This window comes from Salvelinus namaycush, chromosome 25 (genome assembly GCF_016432855.1).
Source record: "Salvelinus namaycush isolate Seneca chromosome 25, SaNama_1.0, whole genome shotgun sequence".
Taxonomy (NCBI): Eukaryota; Metazoa; Chordata; class Actinopteri; order Salmoniformes; family Salmonidae; genus Salvelinus; species Salvelinus namaycush.
In genome coordinates this window covers 17852194-17875297 of record NC_052331.1, presented here as the reverse complement: position 1 = coordinate 17875297, position 23104 = coordinate 17852194, and the positions used below count along the sequence as shown (strand labels likewise).

The following is a 23104-nucleotide window of genomic DNA, read 5'->3' as shown; positions in this document are numbered from 1 at the left end:
TTTTTTAAATCCATTTTAGAATAAGACCGTAATGTAACAATGTGGAAAAAGTGAAGGGGTCTGAATACGCTGTATATCACTGTGTCAAGGCATATGAAGTAACAGGATGTATAGAGCAAACAACGCAATTATCACAACACACAGGTTGTATTATGGCTTTTTTTTCCTGGCTTTGCTTCCCCAGTGATTTTACCCATGCACTGCTACTGGCACTTTTTATACCTACATGACCTGACAATAAGAATAGTTATATCCTCCTCAATGTTGTCAAGTGAGAGATTGGTCTTTGTGAAGATTCCTTTGAATCCTCCACCTGGAACTTGAGACAATACTTTACAAATATGTAAAATCTTAATATTACTTTTACTTACATATGCATGGCAAAGAAATTCTGATTATGACTTTTCCACTCACTGATATACTGTATCATTCTCTACACAACATGTTTTACAGTAAAGTGAAGACCACACCAAAGACGTCCCCAACACTTTGAAATTCTTAAGAATATCAACACTAAGAGCAGAGATATACAACCTCTAAAAGCCAGTTTACATGAAATGTGCAAATGTATATTTCATAGCATCAATGACAAAATACACATAGCTGTGTCTTACTGGATATCAACTTTCAAATTTAAAAATGAACCAAACAAAAAAACGATGTATATGATCTTGATACTTATTTAGAAGGCACATGGTGTGCATTGCCACTTAAAATGGCCACATCTTAAAGGTAGTAAGCAAGTACCTGCTTGGAACTACATTCCAATGCAATAACAAAAAGGACATGATGTCATGAGGGTGTTCTTCTGTGCCTAAAATGTCAATTTCAGGCTACCTACAAAATTCCATTCACACCAAAATATCAGTCGCGTTGTTTCTTCAACACTGTTAGACAGTTTGACTGGATCTCAGTACGGCATCATCTCGTTCCAGTAGTTCTTGTTAGGAAGATCAGCAAAAGGGTTACATGAGGGAAATATGTAGGGTGTGTGGATGGTCAGGTAAAAAAGTATTGAATCCTTGACTATATTAAAGTTTTTTCTGGTCCAGTAACTTTGGTGATTCTGACAGTTTGAATCATAATGACAATGAACAAACACAGAGTAGCCTTTCTTCTGGAGGGGAAAAACAAATGTACATATAAAATATGTCCCAAAGCAACTTCCATCCAGAGTGTGTAAATTATTCTAACCGTAGCCCCATAATTGTCTGTATGTAGAATGACATACATACAGATGCAGGATCTTAATTTGACCAGTTCTTCAGAGCAGGAAAATAATCCTGCAGCAACAGGTGTTGATACATTTTTCCTTAGGGCAAATCCAGTCTGTCATTTTAAAGTGGAAATTACAAACTTGAGAAGCCTTTTTAAACCTTGAATACACCAGAAGTTTGCATTTCCTACAACAACAGAGTGATCAAATTAAGATCCTACACATTTGCTGTGCTTCAATTATCCAAACCCATGTAATTCTCATCACCTTGAGACTACGTCATAAATTCCACCAATAATATTTGAAAAATATCCTGTGCAAGCACAACGGCATACATTGTTAGTTTTATTCTCTTCAGACCAAAGAGCTATATATCTCCATAAACTATCTACTATAAAAGGATTTTCATATCTTATTTGTACAAAAAGAAGTGGAATATATGGGTACACTGAAAAGTGAGGTGCAATTTGATTGAAGGAAAGTGGATGGGTACTTGGAAAATTAGCTCAGATATTTATTGGGCAAGTTAAATAAGCACTCTACACAAAGAGAAGCATTCTAATTTTGTTAACATGCTTGTATCGGCAACTTCCAGATCAAACTCCTATTGACTTCAAAGCATGATGTATGCAAATGCTCGAGTTGAGCATTGTTTACATATTAGGATTCAGCCCAAGGTGCTGCACCAATGTTCCTAATTGCCATGTAGCTTTCCATTTACCAATCAAATCTACCTCAGACATGTGAAGAAATCCATAATCCTTTAGACATGGGGAGCATCTAAGAAAATACCAGTCTTTGTTTAACCCCTTCTGGCCAATGGACAAGCTCAGTCGAGCCAAAGAAATACATTACTTAAATGGAGAGGTCCATTCTAGTAATTATATTTCTATTAGTAGAGCAGTCATGTGATAAGCCAACAGAGCCTGAGGGGGAGAGTGGGAAAAAGACGGAGAGAAGGAACACTTGACAATCAATAATATTTGCTTTGGTTCGGCTCAAACGACCCAATTTAGCCCTCCTGTCCAAAGTCCTCTGTGAATTTTCTCAGTTTGTCCAAATCCTGATCGTTGACTGTTGGCTTTGTGCTGGCCAGGGACCTCAGCATATCAGACTGCAAAGAATAAAAAGAGAGACATGATCAAAAGGTTATTCAACAGTCTTGTTTTCCCAGAAACATTACCGTTGAGGCGGGGAAACGGATAACTGAATAATATTAATAAAGTATTATTAATAACTTAATTATTTTTACACACTCACCATACAAACAACTGGCTCACATAGCTTTTCCCCAGGGACTTCCATCCATGTCATCTCGATGCCATTCGGGTCTCCTGGGGAGCATGGGGTCAAAAGGTCATCTACCACGATGTTGGGGTTGTCTCTCGATGGCCCTGGTACCTTCAATAACAATGTAATTTGCAGTGTTACAAATTCAACTCAACAGCTGCGTCACCACTTGGTATGGCAAATGCTTGGCATGCCACTGCAAGGCACTACAGAGGGTAGTGCGTACAGCACTGGGGCCAAGCTCCCTGCCATCCAGGACCTCTACCAGGCGGTGTCAGAGGCCCTAAAAAGCATCAAAGACTCCAGCCACCCAAGTCATAGACTGTTCTCTCTGCTACAGCACGGCAAGCGGTACCGATGCATCAAGTCTGGAACCAACAGTACCCTGAACAGCTTCTAACCCCAGGCCATAACACTGCTTAATAGTTAACCAAATAGCTACCCGGACTATCTGCATTAACCCTCTTTTGACTCATCACATATGCTGCTGCTACTGTTTATTATCTATCCTGTTGCCTAGCCACTTTATCACTACCTATATGTACATATCTACCTCAATTACCTCGTACCCCTGCACATCGACTCGGTACTGGTACCCCATGTATATAGCCATGTTATTGTTACTCATTGTGTATTTATTCCTTGTGTTATGATTTTTCTATTATTTATATTTTTTCCCTCACTGTGTTGTTGGGAAGGGCCCATAAGTAAGAATTTCCCTGTTAGTCTACACCGGTTTGTTTACGAATGTGACAAATAACATTTGATATAAAGATTATCACTGAAGAATAAATAGACAACGTTATTCAATGGTCGTCATTATGGAGACGTACCCGCTTGAAGTGAGTGGCTGATTGAACTTTTCTGACTGGTTGCATAAGCGCGTCTCTGACGATGACGCTGACGTCAGCCCCTGAGTACCCGTTGGTCTTCTTTCCCAGGGTGACAAAGTCAGAGTCGTTGAGGCTGGTGGGGGTGGCGCCCAGGTGGAGCTTGAACATGAAGGTGCGGGCGTGTTCCTCGGGCAGGGGGATGTAGATCCTCTTCTCAAACCTGAGATAATTAAGGATGAGTTGTACTGAATGTATCACACATACTCTACAGGAAGAAGAATACATCTCCATCCCCTGCATCTACAGGGTAGGTCAGCAAGCAACAAAAAGCTAAGAAGCAGTGCTGCTGAGTCACAGTTTTCTAACTTCAGTCCAGTGTGTTCACGGTATCCCCAATCACGTTCAAGCTGAGTGGTAAAAGTGATAATACATTTTTATGGCTATGGTGTCACAGTCAAGAATCATAAAGGACAAGCTATTGTGTACACTGTTGAGATGGTAGGCTAAGCCAGTGTAAGAATGTGACATTACCGTCTTCTGATAGCAGAGTCCAACGTCCAAGGGATGTTGGTGGCCCCTAGCACCAGTACACCATCGTTGTCATTCCCGACCCCTGTGGAAAAATTCTCATTAACAATTTACAACCATTTTCACTTAATATGAGCAAAACACCAATACAGTTCACTATAATATCCAGATACATATTGTTTTCTGGCTCTCTCACCCTGCATCTGAACCAGGAACTCTGTCTTGATGCGGCGAGCTGCCTCACTCTCATTCTCACTCCTGGAGCCGCACAGCGAGTCTATCTCATCTATGAAGATGATGGAGGGCTTGTGCTCCCGTGCAAGGGTGAACAAGGTCTTCACCAACCTGGAGCGGAGAAAGAAGCATCAACATCAAGGTGAGCAGTATCCGGGACACAGATTAAACCTAATACTGGACTAAAATAATCTCTATTAAATTTGCTTTTTAGTCCAGGACTAGGCTTAATATTAGGTCTAAATTACAGATTAAAACAGCAGCATTGGACTTTAAGTCTCGCCACAATTAATTCCCCATGTTTCCCTGGATTAAGAGTCAAATCTCACTTTTCACTCTCTCCCAGCCACTTGGATACCAGGTCAGATGAGGAGATGGAAAAGAAGGTGGAGTTGTTGGCCTCCGTGGCCACAGCTTTAGCCAGGTAGGACTTTCCTGTTCCAGGAGGACCGAAGAGTAGGATCCCCCTCCATGGCGTTCTTTTGCCTGACAGACAGAGGTTGTTGGGAGAGGTCGTGAATAACATTGGGGCAGAAATAGATTAAGCATTTCATTTACAAATAAATGAAGGGTATAACCAATTGACTGTATACTATGCAAGAATGGATAGATTAATTTATTTTCAGTATATTCCTAAGGCCGATCAAATGTTCCAACAGTGGAGGTTTCAGCATGTTTTTCATACATTCAAAATTGTTCTTTCATCATTAATTCTGTGGCGATCTGAGGCAGTAACACTACGTTACCTGTGAAAAGATGTGGGAATTTGATTGGCAAAATAACAGCTTCTTTCAGGGCCTCTTTGGCTCCCTCTAATCCGGCAACATCATTCCACTTGATGTTTGGCTTTTCCATAACGATAGCCCCTGAAAAACACATCCAGTATGATGGGAACATACAAATAATTTTACAGTGAAGGAAAATGATCAGATACCTTCATGTGAAAATTTAATGATACAGTGCCTTGCAAAAGTATTCACCCCCTTTGGCGTTTTTCCTATTTTCGTTGCATTACAACATGTAATTTTAATAGATTTTTATGTGGATTTCATGTAATGGACATACACAAAATAGGTGAAGTGAAATGAAAAAAAATAACTTAAAAAACAGAAAAGTGGTGTGTGCATTTGTATCCACCCCCTTTGCTATGAAGCCCCTAAATAAGATCTGGTGCAACCAATTACCTTCAGAAGTCACATAATTAGTTAAATAAAGTCCACCTGTGCGCAATCTAAGTGTCACATGATCTGTCACATGATCGCAGTATATATACACCTGTTCTGAAAGGCCCCAGAGTCTGCAACACCACTAGGTGGCACTATGAAGACGAAGGAGCTCTCCAAACAGGTCAGGGACAAAGTTGTGGAGAAGTACAGCTCAGGGTTGGGTTATAAAGCAATATCTGAAACTTTGAATATCACACAGAGCACCATTAAATATATTATAAAGAAATGGAAAGAATATGGCTCATAACAAATCTGCTAAGAGAGGGCTGCCCACCAAAACTCACAGACCAGGCAAGGAGGGCATTAATCAAAGAGGCAACAAAGAGACCAAAGATAACCCTGAAGGAGTTATCCCTCAAAGCCCAGACCTCAATCCAATTGAGAATCTGTGGTAAGACTTAAAGATTGCTGTACACCAGCAGAACCCATCCAACTTGAAGGAGCTAGAGCATTTTTGCCTTGAAGAATGGGCAAAAATCCCAGTGGCTAGATGGGCCAAACTTATAGAAACATACCCCAAGAGACGTGGCTCTACAAAGTATTGACTTTGGGGGGGGGGGGGGTGAATAGTTATGCATGCTCAAGTTCTGTTTTTTTGTCTTATTTCTTGTTTGTTTCACAAAAAATATTTAGTATCTTCAAAGTGGTAGGCATGTTGTGTAAATCAAATGATACAAACCCCCCCAAAAATACATTTTAATTCCAGGTTGTAAGGCGACAAAATAGGAAAAATGCCAAGGGGGTGAATACTTTCACAAGCCATTGTAAATGAGTTAGACATCTCAACAGGATATGGTAAAACTGAAAGTAAAGTGTAAATGAGCCAAATAACCTTTGTCACAATTTTATAGTATGTCAGTGTTGTAATACATACTGTGGTAGTTTCACTTTGTAAGTGATACAACTAACCTGAAAGTTGGTTCTGAAACTTCTTTTTTTCTGGGTTGTCTCCTTCATCACTCTCATTCCTGCACAATAATAATCCACATAGGTTGACTCATCACATTCCAAATCACTCTGTATAACAGGCTAAACCCTACCCACACGTAGCAAAGCCTCATTCCACGAACAAAGCCTGCTCCTGCACACACCCTTTGTCATCAGCTTGGGACTCCTTCACAGGCTTGGCAGGTGGAACCTTCTCTTTCTTCTTCAGGTATTCTTTGAGCTTCTCTGCTCTGTCCAGGTACTCAGCACACTTGGCCCTGATGCTCTGTTTGGCTTTGTCGCCCTGGGATTCATCTGGCAGGAGAGAAATGGACAAATTCTATTAAATACCATATGAAGAATCTGTTTTTATTTAGAAAATGTATGAATACATCACAATTACAGTAATCTCCCCTATACTATATGACATTCTGTGAACTGGAAAAATAATGCATTCTGCTGATAAGTAGAAGTAGACACTGGACAGAGAACACATTCATCTGATGGGTATCTGGGCAAAACAATTGGAACCTTTGACAGGTCACTACTGTAGTGAGATTCTAAAATGTCCCCATTAGCCTATATGAGACAGAGATGGTGATATAAACAACTCCACACAAACCAATGGACTGAACAATCCTGAGACTATTACAACCCCAAAAGAGAAAAGAGCATTATGCAAATATCCCGTTGTCTTAAAGCATACATTTCACTACGTGTAGGAAGTACTGAACAGCTTGTTGGTATAAACGCAGGGCCTCGTCGTAATTCTGAGCTTTATCCTCCTGGGCCGCCTTGCTGGCCAGATCTATGGCTTTCTGAAAAACAGGGATGAGAACATTATGAAAAAACAAAGACAAAAGTAAAACAAATTGAAAGGATTCACTGTAGGATAAGTTTGATCTGGTCAATCAGAATTAATTAACTCTTTGATGCAATGGCATAACACAAGCCCATAATTCTAATTACAGTAACTAGAAGCAAGTACAGTAACTGTTACTATATATCAAAAACATTGACCCCATATGCAAGGCTTTATGTAGAGCTACAGTTGTGTATGTGCATGTTCCATGAAGTGCTACATGTCACATACATAGCGCAAAATGTGACCACCTGTAAGACAGAGTATGTTGCAATTTCACTTCCTACAAAAAGTTTGACTGACAGGGAAGACATGACTAAATCAAATAGGCTAATCCAATGAACTAGTTAATTAACTTATTCAGACAGTAAGCTTAGCTAACGTTAGCTATATCAACAATCAGCTCATGACACTAGCTTTGTGATTAGACAGATAGCTAGCTAATGGTAGTTAGTTAATAACATTATCATGGTACTTGGTTGCTATTCAAATTTCGGATAGTCTCGTCTTGGCCTTGTTGCGGAGGAGAACACATTTAGAACTAAAATTAACCGGTCAACTTTGCAAGCTGCTAGCTCCTAGGAAAGGTTGAAGCTATCAAAGCAAGCTGATATTAGTTAGCTAACCATCTTCAATCAGGCTTAAAATAATTTGATAGTGACTACTGTCAACATTAACTGCTGTCCTTTCAAGTTGGCGAGCTCGAAGCAACAATTACGCTAGCTAGCGTCCGAGCTAACAAGTTAGCGTATTACCGTAGCCAGATAGATAGCAATCACAGTTAACTAACATGCTAACAACACTTAGAAAAAAATTATCACCGTAGATCTACAAATAATAGTTAGCTCGCAAACGTTCGCTAACTAGTGCCATGCTAACTGGGTGGTTTGTCATTTTGTTACCTACTAGCTACTGTAGCTAGCCGACGTTAGCTTTCCCAATTTACCTGTAAATTGTTGTTGGCAGCCATATGATTACTTGTAAAAAAAAATAAAAAATGCAACGAACAGGCCCTTTATTTGTTAATACTTAAATCGCAGCCCGGCAAAGTCGATATTCAAGCCTTTTATCAGATCTTTGAATAACTATACATTAAATAAATACAAAATAATACACTTCCGCGTTATCAGATACGGAGTTGATTCTCTTAGAATTCTCACGTGACCGGGGAATGTCCCCGTCATTCATAGACGCACCCATATCTGTGTGGCAATACAATATTGTAGAGGGATGAAATGTCAAATGTGTAGGGTTAGGATCATGTTGACATGTGAAGGATATGCACAATGCAGAGTGCACATCTCCTATTAGCTATATCCTTACCTCCACTGAGTTGCCAGTCAGATTAATGGAAACATTTTAATCCAATTAGCCTGGCATAGGCCTACATTGGCATTTACATCGGACCATAAAATTAGGAATTGGTAATTTTATTGAATATCTATGCATTGGACAACGTTAATGACCGACATTTTAGCATAAATTGTTTATAGAATGTTCCACTGTCTAATTACCTCTTTATTTTCTATATACTCCTGTAATTCTTCCACTCTGTCCAGGTACAGTTTACACTTTTCCCTGATCTTCTGGTTGCCCTCTTTACCCTGTGGTTCACCTGAGGAGAGGAGAGGAGTTTTAAGTTGTTGACGGTTACACAGGTTATTGTAGAGACCATAGTTTCGGCTTGCCTGATGACTCAAACGGAATTCTTCCACTGCTCTTTGTTCGCTACATACTTCAGGTTGAGACTGCCATCATTGACGTCGTTTGTGGTGATGTCAAAATGAGGGGTGTTGTACAAAATAAAGTAATCAGTGATTGGATCATCTCTAACCAATCAGAGTATCAAAGCCAATGACACATTTCCAAAACCAGTTTTATCCATGTGTGTTCTGGCTCTGACTAAACCCACGTTTTCTGGGACCAATCAGAATGGTTAGAATGTGTTCGCATTCTAGAAATCCTAGGGGAGATACTCAGATCCACTTTTGATATTCTGGATTACCCCTGATTATCTGTAAGTTAAAAGGGAAATAAAAGTATTATCTGAGTTTTTCAGGGGTGAAAGACTGTCTACCAGTGGGTTAGATATAAATATCTTTGCTAGTGGCGTCCCCACTGCCTCCTGCCTGCAGTGTACCGTGGTCCTGCTAGCTAGCAAGCTAGGACACAGTGTCCTTCGCTCCAGCCTGCAGAACACCTGCCCTCGCCGTCGTTAACAGATTAACAGAACTCCTGTAAAGCAATGCCTGACAGGTGGGGGCAAAGGACACTGTCTACCGGTGTTCTAGATACTCTACCGGTGTTTTAGCCGTTGTCTTCTTCTGTGGGGTTTATCGGCGGTTGGCATCCAACGTTATGGTGCATTACCGCCACTTACTGTACTGGAGCGTCCCCTTTTCCCACCTGTGTACCGGAGTCCTTGCTTAAAAATGGACCAATAGAAGTATAAAGAGGGGTTCCTGCAGATGCAGGAATACCTACATGCAGGAATGATCCGAATTGCTGCCACAATTGCAACCTTCTCCCAGAGCAAGGAGTTTGGGTAGCCAGGCAAAGGGTAGGCTGCACATCACATGGTAATCACTGACATGCCAATATCCATCCTTCCTCTCTGTGTAGGCTACTACTGCTAAATACTCCCCTTATGGCTAGCAACGTCTCCAGATATTTTTGAATCTCCAGCTAAATTATTTTCTTCAGTTTGTACATTAATTTTGATACTTTGTTTATTTCATGTTTGTGTTGGCCCTTCTCGAGCTCTGCTCCTACAGGTCCGTACGTGCTCACCTGCGGATGCTTGAGAAGTGTGTACCTCTTTTTCCCAGAGTCTTCTGTCATTTTGTCAATGTATTATTATTTTTAAATATTTTATTTAGATTTATCAAGGGGTGCTGCAGCACCCTCTGCACCCCTACTTCCCGTGGCTATGAGCCTGTCTCGCATATTGAAAATGTACCTACCGGTCTGCTTGAGACAGGCCTTTTAATATTGTGTGATGTTATGATATTCTGCTTCTAGATGTCTATATAGTCTTTAGCTTGTAAAGGAGGTATCAACCAATTCATTGGTTATGTAGCCTCACTTCTGCTTGTTGAGGCTATGGCTGCGTTCCACAGCTAAGGCGAGGCGACGCAACAACCAATGGTCATCAACTGTGTCATCGACTGACATAATGAGGGGATTCGATTTATCTGGCCCGGCGCCTGGTTAGGTATGTTTTACACCGGGGGAAAGTTGACTGCATTTGATTTGGAACAGGGCTGCCTCCTGGGTGTGAGCCAGGTTCCCCGCTCTGTCCGATGGCGAAGTCGGCTCAAAACAAAAGTGATGTAATTAAGCAAGTGTAGGAATTAGTAGGATTCTGTGTTTTCCCGTGCAAAAGTGATTGCTTTTGATAATAATGCTTTATCTGCCTACCCTATGAGAATTAGCTTGAAAATTCAAACATAAATTCTATGGAAAAAAGGTGTATGTTTATAGACAATGCATTATGCTGCCTTGAAGGCATCATGACTGTGCGGTGCAGATTACTGTTTGATTTGAGAAGGGTGCTCCTTCCTCACCGCTTTTGCCCGTTCACGTCACGGGCCATAGACCGGTGCTCTGCGGCTCAGCATAATCCAATCCGCCCATTGCATTAACATATAATGTGGTTAGCTGATAGGTATACTTAAAATACCTATCCAAGCGTTGTAAGATCTGTCTGCCAAATCCTGCCGATGGCTTTGCCCAGGTAGTGGCTCAAGGTTTACATGCTTTGCCAGTGTTCTGTAAACTCTGAAGGGGAGAGTTCTCAGAGTAGGCCTTTCTGTAGCCTACATGTTGGTAGACTGTATGTATTTTGTTTTACAGTAGGCCATACTTGTCTGTTTCCTTACTCCAAATTCCTGATTTTGGAATGTGTTCAATTTGATTTTGATTTCTGTAGACAAACATTTTTTGTTCATTGTTTGTTACCTATTTTGCTGACAGGCTATTAGCTAGGCCTACCTCTACACTACAACTTCTAGGCCTACCACCATTTTTACACCTTACATTTTGCCTCCTGTCTTCTTACCGTAAGACACACATTTATCTTTTCACTAAACAATTTTGTTTCATATAAAACAAGTATCATTCCATACTCCATTTGGTATATCAGATCATTTTAATGCCTCCATAGCCATTGTTTTAGGCTTAAGTAGCAGGCAAAATACATGCTGTAAATATGCATTTCCTGAATCAGTGTGCAAGAACAAATTGATATTCACAGACAACAGAGACTGGAATAGATTGCAAATGATGCCTTTCCGTCTGTCATCTGAACTGCTAGCTACAGAATTGTAATGGGATACGGTAACATGGGCTAACTCACCCCCTTGGGTAACTTGCCCCCTGCCTGTAACTCAGAGAAACCACTTTGTCACAAAAAAGTTTCTAACACTTTCCCTGGCTGCCACTACTCTTGGCTAATAAATCAGACTTTAACCAATACTTGATATAGGGGAGAGTGGGGTAAGTTGAGCCAAAGGGGTAAGCTGAGCCACAACCATACCCAAAATTAATAATTTGACCAAATATTTAGGAAGAGGTCATCATTTCATGGAGTCTGTGAAGGGAGAAACCACATGGTGTAACGACTTTCTTCCTGGGATGAAGGAGAGGACCAAAATGCAGCGCGGTTAGTGTTCAACATGTTTAATATGAACATAAACGGTGAACACTTACAACAATACAAAAACAACAAATGTGAAAGTCGAGACAGTCCTATCTGGTGCAGAACACAAACACAGAGACAGGAAACAAACACCCACAAAATCCCAACACCAAACAAGCCTCCTATATATGATTCTCAATCAGGGACAACGACTACCATCTGCCTCTGATTGAGAACCATATTAGGCTGGACATAGAAACAGACAAACTAGACACACAACATAGAATTCCCACCCAGCTCACGTCCTGACCAACTAAACACATACAAAACAACAGAAAACAGGTCAGGAACGTGACAGAACCCCCCCCTCAAGGTGCGAACTCCGGGCGCACCCCTAAAACTCAAGGGGAGGGTCTGGGTGGGCATCTGTCCGCGGTGGCGGCTCCGGCGCAGGACGAGGACACCACTCCACCACTGTCTTTGTCCCCCTCCTTAGCGTCCTTTGAGTGGCGACCCTCGCCCACGACCTTGGCCTAAGAATCCTCCCCAAGGCCCCCACATGATTTAGGAGGTAGCTCAGGACAGAGAGGTAGCTCAGGACAGAGAGGTAGCTCAGGACAGAGAGGTAGCTCAGGACAGAGAGGTAGCTTAGGACAGAGGGGCAACTCCGGACTAATGGCAACTCCGGACTGAGTGGCAGCTCCGGACTGGAGGGCAGCTCATGACTGGAGGGCAGCTCATGACTGGAGGGCAGCTCATGACTGGAGGGCAGCTCATGACTGGAGGGCAGCTCCTGACTGTAGGGCAGCTCTGGCAGCTCCTGACTGGCTGGCGTCTCTGGCAGCTCCTGACTGGCTGGCGTCTCTGGCAGCTCCTGACTGGCTGGCGTCTCTGGCAGCTCCTGACTGGCTGGCGTCTCTGGCAGCTCCTGACTGGCTGGCGTCTCTGGCAGCTCCTGACTGGCTGGCGTCTCTGGCAGCTCCTGACTGGCTGGCGTCTCTGGCAGCTCCTGACTGGCTGGCGTCTCTGGCAGCTCCTGACTGGCTGGCGTCTCTGGCAGCTCCTGACTGGCTGGCGTCTCTGGCAGCTCCTGACTGGCTGGCGTCTCTGGCGGCTCCTGACTGGCTGGCGTCTCTGGCGGCTCCTGACTGACGGACGGCTCTAGCGGCTCCTGACTGACGGACGGCTCTAATGGCTCGGGACAGACGGGCGGCTCTAATGGCTCGTGGCAGACGGAAGACTCAGATGGCGCTGGGCAGACGGATGGCTCAGACGGCGCTGGGCAGACGGATGGCTCAGACGGCGCTGGGCAGACGGATGGCTCAGACGGCGCTGGGCAGACGGATGGCTCAGACGGCGCTGGGCAGACGGATGGCTCAGACGGCGCTGGGCAGACGGATGGCTCAGACGGCGCTGGGCAGACAGATGGCTCAGACGGCGCTGGGCAGACGGATGGCTCAGACGGCGCTGGGCAGGCAGGCAGCTCAGACGGCGCTGGGCAGACGGATGGCTCAGACGGCGCTGGGCAGACAGGCAGTGCAGGCGGCGTTGAGCAGACGGCCGACTCTGACCTGCTGAGGCGCACAGTAGGCCTGGTGCGTGGTGCCGGAACTGGAGGTACCGGGCTGAGGGCACGCACCTCAGGGCGAGTGCGGGGAGGAGGAACAGGGCTCTGGAGATGCACTGGAAGCCTGGTGCGTGGTGTAGGCACTGGTGGTACTGGTCTGGGGCGGGAAGGTGGCGCCGGATATACTGGACCGTGAAGGAGGACACGCGCTCTTGAGCACCGAGCCTCTCCAACCCTACCAGGTTGAATGGTCCCCGTAGCCCTGCCAGTGCGGCAAGGTGAAAATAACCCGCACTGGGCTATGCATGCGAACCGGGGACACCACCTGTAAGGCTGGTGCCATGTACGCCGGCCCGAGGAGACGTACTGGAGGCCAGATACGTTGGGCCGGCTTCATGACATCCGGCTCGATGCCCAACCTAGCCCTCCCAGTGCGGCAAGGTGGAATAGCCCGCACTGGGCTAAGCACGCGTACTGGGGACACCGTGCGCTTTACCGCATAACACGGTGTCTGACCAGTACGACGCCCTCTCACTCCACGGTAAGCCCGGGGAGTTGGCTCAGGTATCCAACCCGGCTTCGCCACACTCCCCTTTAGCCCCCCCCCCCCAATAAATTTTTGGGTGGGCCTCTCGGGTTTCCAGCCACTCTGCCTTGCAAGCGCCTCATAATGCCGCCTCTCCGCTTTTGATGCCTCCAGCTCCGCTTTGGGACGGCGACACTCCTCTGGCTCTGCCCAGGGTCCTTCTCCGTCCAGAATCTCCTCCCATGTCCATTCCTCCTTGTACTGCTGCTGCTGTTGCTGCTGCCCGTTGCCACGCTGCTTGGTCCGGGTTTGGTGGGTGTTTCTGTAACGACTTTCTTCCTGGGATGAAGGAGAGGACCAAAATGCAGCACGGTTAGTGTTCAACATGTTTAATATGAACATAAACGGTGAACACTTACAACAATACAAAAACAACAAATGTGAAAGTCGAGACAGTCCTATCTGGTGCAGAACACAAACACAGAGACAGGAAACAAACACCCACAAAATCCCAACACCAAACAAGCCTCCTATATATGATTCTCAATCAGGGACAACGACTACCATCTGCCTCTGATTGAGAACCATATTAGGCTGGACATAGAAACAGACAAACTAGACACACAACATAGAATTCCCACCCAGCTCACGTCCTGACCAACTAAACACATACAAAACAACAGAAAACAGGTCAGGAACGTGACACATGGAAAAAGTGATAAGCAAGTTAGGTCCCAAAAACAGATTTTCACCAAGTCAAATTAAGGTTAGATGTTTCATGATGCTTGTATCTAAACCAAAGTAGATAATTTTATGATTGTTCCATACATCAGTTGGGGTCTCTATAAGCTTCAATGAGGTCCTAACCCTAGCATGAAAGTGCATCGTTGTAGCCGTGTGGGCTAATATAGTCAAAATGTTTGCTTTGGTTGAGCCAATGGCAAGTTGAGCAAATTTAAGTGTTTTCTTCCCAGGCGTAATGCAAGGCTGGAATATGAGGCAACAACAGGGCCTGTTAAACGTTTTTTTTTTTTAAGTACAAGTGTTTGTTAGGTGTTAACCCTGTGTTAAAATATGCTTAAAATGACTAAAAGACAAAAAGTGATTGTGATTGTGTTGAATTATATTGGAAAATGAAGATAGACATGGTTTTTAAAAGTGGTATTTCATTCAGTACAGAAATGTGTATGCAGTTTAACTTACCCTGGCTCAATTTACCCTATAACGTTACCCGGGGTAAGTTGTGCCAAGAGCACTTTTTTTTGGACAAGCAATGTTTTCAAAACAGTCATGTTTACTTGAATTCTGATTATTTCCAGGGAAAGGCAACATCCTGAAATATATGTAGATACCGAATGATTCTGAACAAATTGCTCAATTTACCCCACTTTCCGTACAGTCCGAAACATAGCAATGCAAAATTGTCAGAATGTTGAATAAAATTAATTTTTAACTTATACCGGTTGTCTGTGCGGTTGGTCTTTCAGCAGCATGAAATTTGAGACAAAAGACATCCACAAGAAAGTATTGTTTACCCAACTTCTTTTAGCGTTGGTTCTGCCGTTTAAATTTCTATCACCTGGTACATGCGATTTGATTTGATTTGAAACCATGTTAGCTCTTGCAGGATTCGGTTTCATGAATGCCTCACATGCATGTACTTCCGTCTTGTGTATGTGCCTTTGCAACGTAAATGTGCGTGGCGTTGCCTACATAATTTGAAGGCATCGCCACGTTTCGTGCCTACCACTACTCTTGCTCAACTAAAAATGTAATCTGTCTAAAAAAATCACTCCAACAAAATGATTGAGGTAAATTGATCTAATATTTCATAAATAAGAAAAATGTAATGGAGTTAGATCTATAAACTTTATAGATATATATTAGGGGAGCCTAGAGATAAATAATCCAATTGCTTAGAGAGAAACATTTTAATCAGTTTTAATAAAGTGTTACGAAACCAATAACTAGCCTACTGATTTTGCTGCACTTGTCATGCCTAGGGGTCTTAAAGCCAATTTCTGCTTGCTCCACCAATGCAATCCAGAGGCTCCGTACAGAGGGAATTGCGGTGCCTCTGCTAATCAGGTTACAGGCCATGTAGCTAGGCCTAAAAGGCTCTGCATGGTCAATTTGACATCTGCTGTGGCCGTACAGCATTTACTACGATGTGGCCTCCGCAGAAGTCAGAGCATTCATCCTTTGCGGATGAATGCAACAGAGCTGTTGTCAAGAAAGGGAGTATAGTGTAGTTACAAAATTTGTGCGGCACATGGCTCCAATTAGCCTCCAGGATTAGAGAATAAAGGTGAGAAGTAAGCATATGCAATGAATGCACATTACATTTGAGTCATTTAGCAGACACTCTTATACAGAGCAATTTACAAGAACAATTAGGGTTAAGTGTCTTGCTCAAGGGCACATTGACAGATTTTTCACCTAGTCAACTCCAGGATTCAAACCAGCAACCTTTCTGTTACTGGCCCAACGCTTTTAACCACTAGGCTACCTGCCACCCAGGGAGACCGCAACCTTACAAGCCAGAATGTTGAATAAAATTACATTTAAACTTACTCTACCGGTTGTCTGTGCGGTTTGTCCATCATCTGCTTGAAATTTGAGATAAAATATCCACAGGAAAGTATTGTTTACCCTAATTTTGTAAAAAATGTTGAGCAGCTGAAGTACAAACCCCACAGACAACCGGTAAAGTACGTTTAAATTGAATTTTATTCAACATTCTGGCTTGAAAGGAACATTTACATGATTTTCAGGCTGTATATACAAATTAATTGTGTATTAAAGCCTGATTAATCAGACTAGTCCAGGGCCAACTCAGTCATGACTTCCATGGTCAGCCAGTCCAAGCAGATTAGTATTCGACCCAAAATAAATATATAATAAAGGAAACTACAAAAAAGCATGCTCAAACTAAAGATTCAAAATCAATTGAAAGGCCTCATCGCCACCAAACAAACCAGCCATTTACCCAGCCAAAGATAGTAGTCACAAAAAGCAGAAATAAAGATAAAATTAATCACTAACCTTTGATGATCTTCATCAGATGACACTCATAGGACATCATGTTACACAATACATTTATGTTTTTTTCGATAATGTGCATATTTATATCCACAAATCTCGGTTTACATTGGCACCATGTTCAGAAATGCCTCCAAAATATCCGGAGAAATTGCAGAGAGCCACGTCAAATAACAGAAATTCTCATTATAAACTTTGATGAAAGATACATGTTTTACATAGAATTAAAGATACACTTGTTCTTAATGCAACCGCTGTGTCAGATTTCCAAAAAACTTTACGGAAAAAGCACACCATGCAATAATCTGAGACGACGCTCAGATATTACAACATTTCTCCGCCATGTTGGAGTCAACAGAAATATGAAATGACATCATAAATATTCCCTTACCTTTGATGATCTTCATCAGAATGCACTCCCAGGAATCCTAGTTCCACAATAAATCGTTGTTTTGTTCGATAATGTCCATTACTTATGTCTAAGTAGTTACTTTTGCTAGCATGTTTAGTGCACATGTCCAAACGCTCACGCAGATGCAGGCGAACTCGGACGAAAACTTCAAAAAGTTATATAACAGGTCGAATAAACTGGTCAAACTAAGTAGAGAATCAATCTTCAGGATGTTGTTATCATAACTATCCAATAACGTTCCAACCGGAGAATTCCTTTGTGTCTCTAGAAGTAATGGATAGCAAGACGATATCGTTTGGAACGCGCGTGACCAAGAACTGGCATTCTGCCAGACCAATGACTGAAACACCTCCCTTCCGGCTCAACATCACAGTAGAGGCTTCATTCCACGTTCTACAGACTGTTGACATCTAGTGGAAGGCATAGGAAGTGCAAACAGATCCATATCTTACAGGGAATTGAATAGGCGATGAGTTGAACATCGACCAGCCTCAGAATTCTCACTTCCTGTTTGGAATATTTCTCAGGTTTTTGCCTGCCATATGAGTTCTGTTATACTCACAGACATCATTCAAACAGTTTTAGAAACGTCAGAGTGTTTTATATCCAATAGTAACAATAACATGCATATATTAGCACCTGGGACAGAGTAGGAGGCAGTTCACTATGGGCACGCAATTCATCCAAAAGTGAAAATGCTGTCCCCTATCACAAAGAAGTTTTAAGCAGACCAAGTGAAGTGTTTTTGTTTGGGGAGCAATGAGAGAGAGTGTTGAATTTGGTCAAGATTAAAGTGAATTGCTATTTTGATAGGTGAGGCTTATTTGATTGAATAGAAGTTGTATAATGCTTAGGTTGTAACGGGTTTGGAGCATCAGATCCCATTACAATTCTGTGGCTACTGAACTGCATGTCCTGTCCGTATGACATTTGGTCCATTTCTTCAGGAGCGATGGTTACATACGTTTTACAATGTGCAGGAAGTACTTGACAGCGTGTTGGTAAGATTTGATAGCCTCCGTGTAGTTCCCAGCCTGGTCCTCCTGGGAGGCTTTCTGTGCTACAGCTATAGCTTTCTGAAATGAGAGTGTGAGGGATGAGTTGGGCAGAAAGGAGTGGGAGAGAGAGGGATGAGTTGGACAGAAAAGTGTAGGAGAGAGGGAGTAGTGTGGCAGAAGAAAGTAGGAGGAGTTGGACACTGCTGCACTGCTGCATCATTTTTAATCCATACATTTTCCCTGACACCCAAAGTAATCCTTTCATTTGAATGCTTAGCAGGACAGGAAAATGGTCCAATTCATACACTTATCCCTGGTCATCCCTACTGCTTCTGATCTGGCGGACTCACTAAACACACATGCTTCATTTGTCGCTGTTCATCACATAGTCTCCTATTATGTCTACATTCATTGCTTCATTTGAGTGAGACAATTTTGTCATTTAGCAGATGCTCTTATCCAGAGCAAGTTTGGTTAAGTGCCTTGCCCAAGGGCACATCAACACATTTTGCACCTAGTTGGCTTGGGGATTCAAACTAGTGACCTTGAGGTTACCAGCCCAATGTTCTTAACCTTTAGGCTACCTGACAAGACAGACTCATAACATTCTTATGCTCTGATTAGATCATGGAATACATGGGGATGGAGCATCAGCTTCACAAGCCACTACTGAATTTCTCTCAGCTGTGTAAAATTGAAACACTATTTTAAGTGGCTGACAATGGCTTTATTTGGCTCTGGAACAAGCTGTTGTCCAGCAGATTTATCTCAATTGTGGGAGCTCATCTTTGTTAATGAAACCAATAGCTGTAGTGTAGCGATTGCATGGACAGTACAAATTCACAATAGACCTTCTCTTTATAACATACTGTACTATTTTAGTTTGTTTGAATGTAAGTAAACAAGTTGATCAGCTTCTCAAAAGTGAGAACACAGCACTAATACAAGAAACACACGCTTGACTACAGTTCTATGATGACACTAGCCCCAAGACAGCTTGACAGTCTCACTCTGACAAGTGGAATCAAACTCATAGGCCCATAAACATGCATTACTAATTTACAAGAAAGCATAGATGTGTCTACCAAGATAAAGTGCTATTTACATTAGTAGTCAGCCACTTTACCTGTAAATTTGTTGGCTCCATGGGAAGTTTTCAGGCAGTCAGTTGCTACTGAGAACCAACACAGTCTGAGCCCTTTGTTTCGTTTACCCACACAGCCATTAACTTGTTGCTTATCTCACAGGCTCGTCACAGCACACATGCGTCTGAGAGACTTTCCTGTAGAAAAGAATGACAACAATGCTGAGGGCTGAGACTGAGACCCGCCTGCCTGTGAGTCATGATGACAAGCTTGTTAAGCAAGTATAGTCAACAGTCCAGGAAAACATTCACAGTAGGATAACCGGCCAACATTATTAACCTTCTTAGCTTTCTCCCGTATCTGTCCTTCATGCAAAGAGGAAGTTTAAAAAGTAGTTTTTTGGGGTATCTGTACTTTACTTTACTATTTATATTTTTGACAACTTTTACTTTTACTTCACTACATTCCTAAAGAAAATAATGTACTTTTTACACCATACATTTTCCCTGACACCCAAAGTACTCGTTTCATTTGAATGCTTAGCAGGACAGGAAAATGGTCCAATTCATGCACATATCCCTGGCCATCCCTACTGCTTCTGATCTGGCGGACTCACTAAACACACATGCTTCGTTTGTAAATGATGTCTGAATGTTGGGAGTGCGCCCCTGGCTATCCCTAACAAAAAAAGAAAAGAAAATGGTGCCGTCTGGTTTGCTTAATATAAGGATTTATACATTATTTATACTTTTACTTTTGATACTTAAGTATATTTTAGCAATTAAATTACTTTTGATTCTTAAGTATATTAAAAACCAAATACTTTTAGACTTACTCAAGTAGTATTTTACTGGGTGACTCACTTTTACTTGAGTTATTTTCTATTAAGGTATCTTTACTTTTACTCAAGTATTACAATTGGGTACTTTTTCTACGACTGGTAGTAAGTACATAATATGAATTTTAATTTTTTATTTTACCCTTATTTTACCAGATCTACCGGTGTGAGGTCATCAACAGCAACAGGATTAAACACAGCGAGTGTCCTAATCTAAACCATGATATAGAAGCTCCTGTTGCCCTGGGATGTCAGGGATGTGACACTGCAGCAGTGCTGTGTGTTTTGTGCTTGGGAGTGCTGTAAATTGCCCTCTTGTGAGACTCTTGATGTAGATCTCCACAAGGTGTCGCTCTAGGACCATTGGTTTGTGATAATGATGGGAACTCGATGCCTCAAGTGTTTTTTTTAGGTAGACTACTGCCTGTCCTGTAGTATGGGTGATGCAGTTAGTGAATATTGTACCTGTAAAGAATAGTCAACAAAGGTGGGAGAAGATAGGACATATTATCTAAACAGCACATTATTTATGTTGCCCAATTGAATAGATAAACCAAATTTGTAATTTGACTAATTCTGTAGAGGATATAATCTGTTGATAATCCACTATGTTCAGACCCTGCACATATTCACTAAACCTGGCACTGGAAATAGCAAAGGTATGCAGGAGAAGGGAGTGTGTCTCTGGATGAATCTGGGTTGGGTGTGGCTCAGTATGGCAGTCTGTTTTTGGATGGGATTGATGGATGTTTTTTAACATTGCCAGTTACATTCCAGTTTTTCTCTCTGTCAACAATTGTTCATGCAGTCTATTTTATTTGAAGCAAATCAAATCAAGACTCAGTGGTTCCCTGCAACTGTCATATAACTGTTTTGCATTAGGCCACTATAATTAGACTATACAATCTCACATTTTATTGTGAAACAAATCAGTGGTCAGTTGAAGGTTGGCCATGATTCAGGAATCACAACGATCGGTTAATGACCGCTGTATTTTCAAATAATTGCACCAAAAAATATCTGTGAGCTGGTGTCAAAACTTTGTCTCCAAAAATGTCAAGTGAAATATTTTCTTGCATTACTGATACTTTTTCTACTTGGCTTGAACGTGATTTCATACGGGATAATTTATAGAGAGACTTTGGCCCCAAGTCAAGTAGGGCCTAGGCTATAACTCACTGGTGACACCCAATGACTGTATTGACACTTGATACGGCCCCGGGTGGAAGAGTTTGATTAGGGAGAAACGGGAGCAAGTGCTTATTTCACGAGGGAACATGTAGAGGGGAAGCACATAGACAGAGGCAACAGCAGCAGCAGAGACACAAGTGAAACTTTTACATCAGCACACTTGAACCGCGCCAGGCTCAAGGGTACTGGATTGTTTTATGCGTGGAGATTGCGTATTATTTCATGGGGATCTAGATAACTTGAACTGCGAGTTGCAATTTGATTTGAGCATCTACAGAGATTATTGAGGTGGAAGGAACATGGCGAGTGGGGTGAAGAGAGCTCACCCTGTTGCTTTATTATTTACTTTTACTTTGATGCTCTTATTTTGGCGGGACGTTTACGCGCAGGTGTCTTTTAACGAAATAACCGGGTTTAGTTTGAGCCCCCCGTACTTCAACCTTGCGGAGGGGTCACGGATATCCGCCACCGCAACTTGCGGTGAAGATGAAGCCGGGAGACCGAGATCTGATTTGTACTGTAAACTTGTCGGAGGACCTACTTTTGGACTTCCTAGTCAAACGATACAGGTAATGAGTGAACGACATTTACGGTTTCATGATTTGTTGTTTCATTTTTAAACGTTTTGATCACCACCTTTCTGCCTTTAATAATAATGTTTACAGTTCAAATGTAAGTTTTAGCTACGCAAGAGGTTGGCTGGCATGAGTGCATGCGTAAAAGACACATGTAGCCTATTAATGTGCACTTCTTAATAGCATTGTTCTGAAGACATAACATGGACAGATACCAACAGAAACACAACCCATAGCACAGAATAAAATCGTATTTGTATTATTCAATCCAAGTAAGGAAGTTGTTTCCTTGCAAGCTAGTGATTTTCTTATGATTTTTCCTCCCATACATACATCTATATATTCCCATGTGAAATACCATATTTACAGTTAAACTGGTATTACAGTTGAATGGTCCTCCATGCTTCCTTGCTATTGCACCCAGGCTCCAGAATGAGTCACTACTTGCTATAGGGGAACAGTGGCAATTCTGTCTGCTCTGACCAAGTTGTACACCTGCCAGAAATACTTTTCAGCATTGTGTTTAACTGCTGAGCTCTCCAATGAGAATGCCCTCTCAACAGTAGACTTGCCCCTTCAGGAGTTTCAATACCTCTGGAACACTAAGAGGCGTTAAAACCTACACAAAGAAGGGCCCCAGTAGGCCTATATATTGCTTGCTATCATTATTGTATAGCGGGAAATTGGTTTACTGTTGCAGTATTTCCAGATATCGCTATTACCATTGTTGCTACAATTCAAATCAAATCAAATTTTCTTATTCACATGCCCCGAATACAACAGGTGTAGACCTTACAGTGAAATGCTTACTTACAAGCTCCTAACCAACAATGCAGTTTAAAAAATATGAATAATAATATGAAATAAAAGTAACAAGTAGTTAAATAGCAGCAGTAAAGTAACAATAGCGAGACTATATACAGGGGGTACCGGTACAGAGTCAATGTGCGGGGGCACCGGTTAGTTGAGGTAATTGAGGTAATATGTAGGTAGAGTTATTAAAGTGACTATGCATAGATAATAACAGAGAGTAGCAGCTGCGTAAAAGAGGGGGCAATGCAAATAGCCTGGGTAGCCATTTGATTAGATGTTCAGCAGTCTTATGGCTTGGGGTA

At 42.3% G+C, this 23104-nt stretch overlaps 2 protein-coding genes across 2 annotated transcripts in view; one reads left to right on the top strand and one right to left on the bottom strand.

Annotated features, from left to right (window-relative positions):
- Positions 1–344: 344 nt before the first annotated feature.
- Positions 345–8271, bottom strand: LOC120020317 (vacuolar protein sorting-associated protein 4B-like). Its single transcript, XM_038963892.1, has 11 exons — positions 8063–8271; positions 6961–7072; positions 6419–6569; positions 6237–6295; positions 4848–4967; positions 4431–4587; positions 4064–4212; positions 3871–3952; positions 3340–3559; positions 2477–2617; positions 345–2330 (listed from the first exon to the last, which is right to left on the bottom strand). Exons 1-11 carry the CDS (start codon positions 8084–8086, stop codon positions 2229–2231), a joined length of 1317 nt encoding a protein of 438 aa, XP_038819820.1. The 5' UTR covers positions 8087–8271; the 3' UTR covers positions 345–2228.
- An 11332-nt stretch (positions 8272–19603) lies between these two features.
- LOC120019821 (laminin subunit alpha-3-like) overlaps positions 19604–23104 on the top strand; it is a 108545-nt gene continuing 105044 nt past the window's right edge. The window contains exons 1-2 of the mRNA XM_038963234.1: positions 19604–19636; positions 21804–21983. Of these exons, the coding sequence (XP_038819162.1) occupies positions 19604–19636; positions 21804–21983 (213 nt within the window). The remainder of the gene's footprint in view (positions 19637–21803; positions 21984–23104) is intronic.